This window comes from Ranitomeya imitator, chromosome 2, assembly GCF_032444005.1.
Source record: "Ranitomeya imitator isolate aRanImi1 chromosome 2, aRanImi1.pri, whole genome shotgun sequence".
In the NCBI taxonomy this organism is placed as follows: domain Eukaryota; kingdom Metazoa; phylum Chordata; class Amphibia; order Anura; family Dendrobatidae; genus Ranitomeya; species Ranitomeya imitator.
This window is the reverse complement of record NC_091283.1, coordinates 184119416-184128695: the sequence shown is the minus strand read 5'-3', so window position 1 is coordinate 184128695 and position 9280 is coordinate 184119416. Positions and strand designations below refer to the sequence as shown.

Below are 9280 nucleotides of genomic sequence, written 5' to 3'. Positions count from 1 at the left end.
AACTTCTGTGAAGCACTTGGTGGGTCAAAGTGCTCACCACACCTCTAGATAAGTTCCTTAGGGGGTCTACTTTCCAAAATGGTGTCACTTGTGGGGGGTTTCAATGTTTAGGCACATCAGTGGCTCTCCAAACGCAACATGGCGTCCCATCTCAATTTCTGTCAATTTTGCATTGAAAAGTCAAACTGCGCTCCTTCCCTTCCGAGCTCTCCCATGCGCCCAAACAGTGGTTTACTGCCACATATGGGGTATCGGCGTACTCAGGACAAATTGGACAACAACTTTTGAGGTCCAATTTCTTCTCTTACCCTTGGAAAAATAAAAAATTGGGGGCAAAAATATAATTTTTGTGAAAAAATATGATTTTTTATTTTTACGGTTCTGCATTATAAACTTCTGTGAAGCACTTGGTGGGTCAAAGTGCTCACCACACCTCTAGATAAGTTCCTTAGGGGGTCTACTTTCCAAAATGGTGTCACTTGTGGGGGGTTTCAATGTTTAGGCACATCAGTGGCTCTCCAAACGCAACATGGCGTCCCATCTCAATTCCTGTCAATTTTGCATTGAAAAGTCAAATAGCGCTCCTTCCCTTCCGAGCTCTCCCATGCGCCCAAACAGTGGTTTACTGCCACATATGGGGTATCAGCGTACTCAGGACAAATTGGACAACAACTTTTTGGGTCCAATTTCTCCTGTTACCCTTGGTAAAATAAAACAAATTGGAGCTGAAGTAAATTTTTTGTGTAAAAAAGTTAAATGTTCATTTTTATTTAAACATTCCAAAAATTCCTATTAAACACCTGAAGGGTTAATAAACTTCTTGAATGTGGTTTTGAGCACCTTGAGGGGTGCAGTTTTTAGAATGGTGTCACACTTGGGCATTTTCTATCATATAGACCCCTCAAAATGACTTCAAATGAGACGTGGTCCCTAAAAAAAAATGGTGTTGTAAAAATGAGAAATTGCTGGTCAACTTTTAACCCTTATAACTCCCTAACAAAAAAAAAAATTGGTTCCAAAATTATGCTGATGTAAAGGAGACATGTGGGAAATGTTACTTATTAAGTATTTTGTGTGACATATCTCTGTGATTTAATTGCATAAAAATTCAAAGTTTGAAAATTGCGAAATTTTCAAAATTTTCGCCAAATTTCCGTTTTTTTCACAAATAAACGCAGGTACTATCAAAGAAATTTTACCACTATCATGAAGTACAATATGTCACGAGAAAACAATGTCAGAATCACCAGGATCCGTTGAAGCGTTTCGGAGTTATAACCTCATAAAGGGACAGTGGTCAGAATTGTAAAAATTGGCCTGGTCATTAACGTGCAAACCACCCTTGGGGGTAAAGGGGTTAAAGGAGTTATTGAATCCCCATCAAATTTTCTCTAAAACTTTTAAATATTCTAAAATAGTAAAATGAGTAGTAAACTAATGTCCTGAAAATCCACAACTGCATAAAATTTTGATAAATTTTCTTGATTTCGATTGATTTATTGGTTTTGGTTTTTTTTTTTTTAAATAGATCGGAGACAGTGATTGTTACCGCAGCTCAGAACTGGGCACATGGTGCTTTATACATTGCATCTATGGGTGGCACAAATGGAAAAAAAAAATGTAAATATATTTTTTTTTTATTAATGTATGCACACAGTTATTTTGCAAAATAAATAATTGCCAAGAAAAAAAAAATCTTTATCGATGGCTTTTTTGTGTTGTCCGCCAACATTTTCCAGGTATAAACTCCAAGTATACAGAGTAGATCCAATGTTTGGATGTAATAATTTAAATCCGGAATTCTCATCCGCAGAGACTTCCTTTATGATCTAAGGAGAATTAACCATCCTGAAGACCGATCCTTCTCGCCACCTCTTGGCACCCGTCCTCTCATAGCGACTTCTTCAGAAATCCTCCCCTCTCACGTATGTTAACAGGAGCAGAGATGGATCCATGACTTGGTCTGATCACGCCCCAATAGAGACCTCAAGTAAAGATTCCTCAATTTTTACCTTTTCTTGTCATTGGAGGCTGAATTAACCTTCTGTTAAATAATTATTACCCCCTCATCTATAAAACTTTGTGCCTAAAAGGATCAGTCTCTTCTGAAGCGATACCGTGGGAAGCTCACAAGGCGGTCATTCGTGGTCAATGTATCGCAGTGGGAACCAGACTTAAATCTATAATATAACGCTGGGAGCGTCACTCTGTCCGAAGCCTTAATAGACTGCGCAGGCGCGACGCTCCTAGCGTTACATTATAGAAAAAATGCCGCCGAGAGCAGGGGGTCTGGAGCACGGGGACGCCGTCTACATATGTGCGCCCTGATTATGCAAATAATCCACCGCCATAGTAAGTTTTTACTTACGCTATTCGTTTCGGGCACCATTGTCTTGCTCCTCCTGGTGCCGGAATCGGCACCTGCGCAGTCCGTGCTTTCCGGCGCCAATTTCTTGAAGACACACTACTGTGTGTCTTCAAGAAATTGGCGCCGGAAAGCGCGGACTGCGCAGGCGCCGATTCCGGCACCAGGAGCAAGACAATGGCGCCCGAAACGAATAGCGTAAGTAAAAACTTTGCTCTGCCATGAGGCTGTGGCACTTCATGCCACAGCAATTTGTTACTTACGCCATTCCTTTCCAGCGCCATTGTCTTGCTCCTCCCGGTGCCGGAATCGGCACCTGCGCAGTCCGCGCTTACCGGCGCCATTTTCTTGAAGACACACAGCAGTGGGTCTTCAAGAAAATGGCGCCGGAAAGCGCGGACTGCGCAGGCGCCGATTCCGGCACCAGGAGCAGCAAGACAATGGCGCCGGAAAAGAATCAGGTAGCGTAAGTAACAAATTGCTGTGCCATGAGGCTGTGGCACTTAATGCCACAGCTATTTGTTACTTACGCCACCTGATGGGGGTCATAAACCTTTATGGAGCAGCGTATGGGGCATATAGATGGGAGCAGCACATGACAGAACGGGGGCGCAGGATGGGAGCAGCACATGACAGAATAGGGCAGCACATGACAGAACTGGGGTGCAGGATGGCAGCAGCACATGACAGAACGGGGGTGCAGGATGGCGGCAGCACATGACAATGGGGGCGCAGGATGGAAGCAGCAAATGACAGGATGGGGACGCAGGATGGGAGCAGCACATGACAGAACGGGCGCAGGATGGAAGCAGAACATGACAGAACGGGGGCGCAGAATGGCAGTAGCACATGACAGAACGGGGGCGCAGAATGGCAGTAGCACATGACAGAACGGGGGTGCAGGATGGCAGCACATGACAGAACGGTGGTGCAGGATGGAAGCAGAACATGACAGAACGGGGGCGCAGGATGGGAGCAGCACATGTCAGAACGGGGGCGCAGGATGGCAGCAGCACATGACAGAACAGGGGCGCAGGATGGCAGCAGCACATGACAGAACGGGGGCGCAGGATGGAAGCAGCACATGACAGAACGGGGGCGCAAGATGGGAGCAGCACATGACAGAACGGGGGTGCAGGATGGAAGCAGCACATGACAGAACGGGGACGCAGGATGGGAGCAGCACATGACAGGATGGGAGCAGCCAGTGACAGAATGGGGGCGCAGGATGGGTGCAGCACATGTCAGAATGGAGGCGCAGGATGGGTGCAGCACATGTCAGAATGGAGGCGCAGGATGGGTGCAGCCATTGTCAGAATGGGGGCGCAGGATGGGAGCAGCACATGTCAGAATGGGGGAGCAGGATGGGAGCAGCACATGACAGAATGGGGGCGCAGGATGGGTGCAGCACATGACAGGATGGGGACGCAGGATGGGTGCAGCACATGACAGGATGGAGAACATATACCAATATAAATGCTCGCCACCCGGGCGTAGAACGGGTTCAATAGCTAGTAAGATTATAAAATTTTATGAAACCTTAAGTATGAAGCTAAAACTCATAGCGACAAGACGACTCTTCAGGCCCTCTAAACAAATCCTTAAAAAAAATGTATATATGTTGGAGGCCAGCTAAAAAATGGCACTAAAACAAGTGAATAAACGACTTCTTTATACAGGTCAACGATATTACAAACAAGCTAATAAACCCCACACTATTAGCTAAACAACTGAGAGATCATAGAGAACGCTTTACAAAACAAAAATCAAATAATGGATGATCCTAAAGAGATAGATGGATTTCCCACAACTTTACTCAATAACCTTTCCTCGTCTAACCTTCCTATAAGGAATTATCTCATTAGTTCTTCTCTAAAATCATGTCACCTTCACATATAACAGAGGAAGAAAGCAAAGATAGAATATGACATCTACCTAACAGGAAAACACCGGGGCCAGATGGTTTACCCCACGTACACTATCAAACCTTCCAAAATGAAATTCTACCCACCCCGACTCCTCTTTAATTCCTTTCTCAATGGATCTCCTGTTCCTGAATCTGCTACATTCTTATAGAACTTTCCCTAAGGCTATGTTCACACATTGCGGATTAGGCTTAGGAATTTCTGGTGCGGATTCTGCCTCTCCTGGCAGAAAACGCACCTGCGGATTTGTTGCATTTTTGTGCATTTCCGCTGCGGTTTTTTTGCGTATTTGCTGCGTTTTTTACCCCTGCGGATTTCTATAATGGAATGGGCACAAAAACGCAGATTCGCAAAAAAGAAGTGACATGCTACTTTTAAATCGCAGCGTTTCCGCAGCGGATTTTCCGCATTTTTTTTTTCTCATTGATTTACATTGTACTGTAAATCAATTGTGGATCTGCAGCGTTTCTGCACCTCAAAAAACGCTGCGGAGCCGCAGAGAATCCGCAACGTGTGCACATACGATCCATTTCTGTCCTTACCTGACGTAGGGTAAGACCTATAGGCCTAACTCCAACATCAAAAGATTTACAAAACTACTCGTGGTCCGGCTTCATTTCTACCTGCCTTCTCCAATTCATAAGGATCAGGTAGGTTTTATCCTATTTAGACAAGGAGGTGATAATACCAGATGAGCAATTCACCTTCTAGATATAGTCCAAAAATCTAAAGACCCTACTCTCCTCTTAAATTTAGACCCAGAGAAGTCGGCCAATCATGCTCGTAACTCATTAAGTATACGCAATAAATGGTCCCTTTCTAAAGTCTATATTCTAAACCTGCTGCAACAATTAGGCTTCTCCATAGTCGGATGTATCAGTCATTGGACGTTAAGTGGTTAACCTCACATCATCATTTAAGGTCTCTTTCACACGTCAGTGTCTCCGGTACGTGTAGTGACAGTTTTCTCACGTACCAGAGACACTGATACACGTAGACCCATTCAAATGAATGGGTCTATGCACATGTCTCCGTGTTTTCACGGACCGTGTGGCAGTGTTGAAAACACGGAGACATGTCCGTTTTTCTCTGGCAGCACGGTCCGCAAAGCGTCCCGCACACGGAGAACAGTGTGCACACTCCTCCGTGTGCATGTACCGCCTGCAGGAGAGACCGCGCCACAGTAAGGCTACGTTCAGACTAGCGTTGTGCTAGTGTGCGTCGGGCGACGCACGCGTCATGCGCCCCTATGTTTAACATGAGGGACGCATGCGTTTTTGTTTGTTGCGTTGTGCGACGCATGCGTCTTTTTTGCCACAAGCGTCGGACCAAGAAAACGCAACAAGTTGCATTTTTCTTGCATCCGATTTTCGGCAAAAAACGACGCACGCGTCGCAAAACGCAGCGGCGCACAACGCTAGTCTGAACGTAGCCTAAGCGCTGTCCCCTGCGTGCGGTGCTGAAGCCGGTATTCATCCCTTCTTCCCAGCAGCGTTCGCTGGAGAGAAGGAATGAAAATTTTTTTTCCTTTTCCCTTAAAAATAAAGTTTGTGCGTCCCCCCCCCCCCCCCACTTGCCAGGAAATACTCACCGACACCCAGCTCCAGCGATGTCTCCTCTCGGCGCCAGCAGCAGGCCCTGTGTGAGCGGTCACGTGGTCCCGTTCATTACAGTGAGGAATATGTGCATATTCCTCACTGTAATGAACGGGACCACGTGACCGCTCACACAGGGCCTGCTGCTGGCGCCGAGAGGAGACATCGCTGGAGCTGGGTGTCGGTGAGTATTTGCTGGCAAGCGGGGAAGGGGGGGTGGGGGGGAAAACGCACAAACTTTATTTTTAAGGGAAAAGGAAAAAAAAAATTTTCATTCCTTCTCTCCAGCGAACGCTGCTGGGAAGAAGGGATGAATACCGGCTTCAGCACCGCACGCAGGGGACAGTGCTTAACTGTAGCGCTGTCTCCTGCACGGTCAGTGTGGTCCTCAGTCGGCACACGGCTGTGCAAAATGGATGGAAATTGAAAAGCTCTGGCTTGCACAAGCGCACCCCAACGGTCTGATATGGAGCGTTTCGTGTAACCCCTCTTTAAAGAAACTTCTAGGCCCAATTAGCGTTACCAGGAACATTTCGAGGACTTGCTCTCAAAAATTAAAATCAGTATGAGTGTTCACCAAACAGCTAAAGGCACATGCGGTCATATCGGAGGAGAGGGAGGTGTAGCTGAATGTCGGCACATTCATTCACTTCCACATTGAGAAGCGAGCGGTGCAGTTAAGTGTCACCCATCATTCCCATTAATTAGAATAGGACAGGTGCAGAACATCACCTGCCCCCTGCTCACTTCATGGATTTGTGGCTAAAAAAACAATGTTTTTAAACAGTTTTGCGAGCAATAGTGCAAACCAAAAGCCTATAGAAGGCAAACGGTGCAACATTTTTAATGAACCAAATGACATTATTTTTAGACCAAATTGCATTTAAAAATAAATTGAATCAGAGATAGAAATGTGCCGACCCGTATCACAGCTTTAGGGCCTGTAATATTATAAATTCTAATGGACAAGGCATAAATATTATATGAATTACAGTAAAGTTTCTTTAATTCATCATCAAAAGGCACAATAATATCCAATATTCTGGATTGTGACAGGTAAATTACAATTTCATAATTAGTAAAGATTCTTAAAGGGATTGTTCTATCCTTAGGATATTTCATCAAATCTCAGAGGGTGGGGAGTCCGATACCCAGCACCACCCCATCACCAAGATCTGGACGTAATGTTGCCCACCATCTACCATGATACTGTGGCAGAGAGGTCTTTAGACCCCCTTAGCAGTCACTGCTACCTCTGTTTCCTCTATACCATAACCCCGGAATGGCGGATTATCCCAGCTAAGTATTCTGTTTCCTGCCTTGAGAAACTGTAGATTATGAGATGGTTTTAGCAGTCCATTCATTAGCAGATTATTGGAATTTCTGAACTAAAGGAACTTTTAAATTGTGTTAAACCGTAGTATAGATATTTCGGAGCTGCAGCCCATTATTGGATCAAGCTCTTACAACCCAGTGAGGTGAGCTTGGATGTGTACGTACCCACAAAGGAGAGGCGGCCATTGAGTTGACGACTAACACAGGTAACGGTGACTTTGTTGATTGAGTCACTATAATAGCGACGTGGGGCAGAAGACAGTCTTATAGACTTTCTATTGAGTGCGTATTCTATGAGGGAGGTTTCAGCAGCTGGAACCAACACTGCCTAAAACTTTCAAGATTTCAAAAGTTTTATGAAAGTGCACTTATTTTCTAAAAATCAGGCCGAGCTGCAATACCAGACTTGGCCTGTGGACAAGAGTGGCGCTATTCCTGAAAATAAAGCCAATGCTTGGTCTCATAAATCCACTGTGAATCTGCATTAAGGAAGGGGAAGTCTCCCCATATAAGAGAGTAAGTAATCCCATTGGAAGCTCGCCCTCTAGTGGTGGCTTTTCAGAACCACACCCTAAAGTAGTTTTTGGCATAAGCTCATGCATACTCCAATATCAGATCCGTGAGAGATTTACCTAAAAGCTTTACATAAAATAAAGCGTCATCTCCAAGGATATATAGAAATAGTTTCACAGTAATTGACTTTGGCGCTGACATCCGGCTACACGGTATGCGTCTGCACCCAGTGACACAGTCGCTGTGAGTAGCGAGAGGGGCTGACGGTGGAGAACTCCTGCCCGTGGTAACGCATGCTCTTCCACAAATGTTCCAGTCTTTTCTTCAGGCCATAGACGGTGAATATGTCAATGATTCCAATGAAGTATCTCAGTTCCGGCCCGTCCATCACGTGCAGAGGGTTCTTGTAATTGGGAAGTAGGCGGCGATTTTGAGCCATAACCTCGGAGATATCGGACACGGTGCTCACTTGCTGCCCAATTTTCTTCATGGGCGCGCGTCTAGTAGAAGTCACATCTGGAGTGTCGCTAAGCTCGGTCCCATCGTCTTCTTTATCCGTGGATTCACTTTCTTCCTCTACAGTTCCGGGCACAGAAGCGCACTGAGATGTAGTGGGGCTACCAGTCCCATTCACAGACCTGGAGGGTGCAGGAGAATAAGAAAAGGTTTAGGAAAAGGATCTTAGTTCCCACCCGAAACAACACCACTCTTCCCTGTGTGGCTACGTCTGGTATTGCAGCTCCATTCTATTTTACTGTATGACTGTGAGCTGCAATACCGCACCCAACCCACAGAAAAGAGTGGCGCTGTTTCAAGATAGTATTTGATGTATGCTTACAATGTAATTGCTCAGCGAAGTATCGAAACGGGAGACACCTCACCTTTTAGTGCGGACGATTAGATTGGCCAAAGACCAGCTCTGGTTTTTCTCATCTTGATGTAAAGGCTGAAATCCAACCAGAAGACTGTAATCCAGGACATTGAGCTCCTTTAAGAAAAGCGTGTCCAGCTCCGTCTGACGAAGAAGCCAGGAACGTTGTTGATCTGGAGTGGAAGCGGGAAGTTAAACTGGATGGGAGGAGCTGCTGATGGCAACCAATCAGAGAGCAGATTTTAATTTCCTAAGGGCCTTTGAAACATGAGCGGTGGAATCTCATTGGTTGCTAGGGGCACCTCCCCCCACACTCACTTTACGCTAGGCGTTGATAAACTCCTCCCACAGGACTTGTGCTCACTAAAATGTCCCTCAGCGTTTCCCCTCTTGTGACTCCATGGCCGCCTTCCTCACACTTTCTGTTGCCGGGTAGAGACCCCTAGTTCCTCTCTTAGTTCCAATGTATTTGTTTTATCATACAGAACTTCTTGTGGACATGTCCTCTAAATGTGTCATTACACATCAATGGAAAGTTGTTGGATCTGCTGATTTTTGCAGTACAGGTCAACCATCTTATCTATATTCGGGCATCCCAACATGAAGGATAGGGGATATTGATTTCTACCAGAGGCCAACAGGCATTAAAAGGTACATGGTCACTTTAATGGTGATC

General features: G+C 45.5%; 1 protein-coding gene across 3 annotated transcripts in view; it reads right to left on the bottom strand.

Moving 5' to 3' along the window:
• Positions 1-6713: 6713 nt before the first annotated feature.
• Positions 6714-9280, bottom strand: part of PIP5KL1 (phosphatidylinositol-4-phosphate 5-kinase like 1) — a 40545-nt gene continuing 37978 nt past the window's right edge. For all 3 annotated transcript variants that reach the window (XM_069748239.1, XM_069748241.1, XM_069748240.1), the window contains exons 10-11: positions 8615-8777; positions 6714-8371 (exon numbers count right to left, since the gene is read on the bottom strand). In XM_069748239.1, coding sequence (XP_069604340.1) covers positions 7939-8371; positions 8615-8777 — 596 coding nt within the window. In that variant the 3' untranslated portion in view covers positions 6714-7938. The remainder of the gene's footprint in view (positions 8372-8614; positions 8778-9280) is intronic.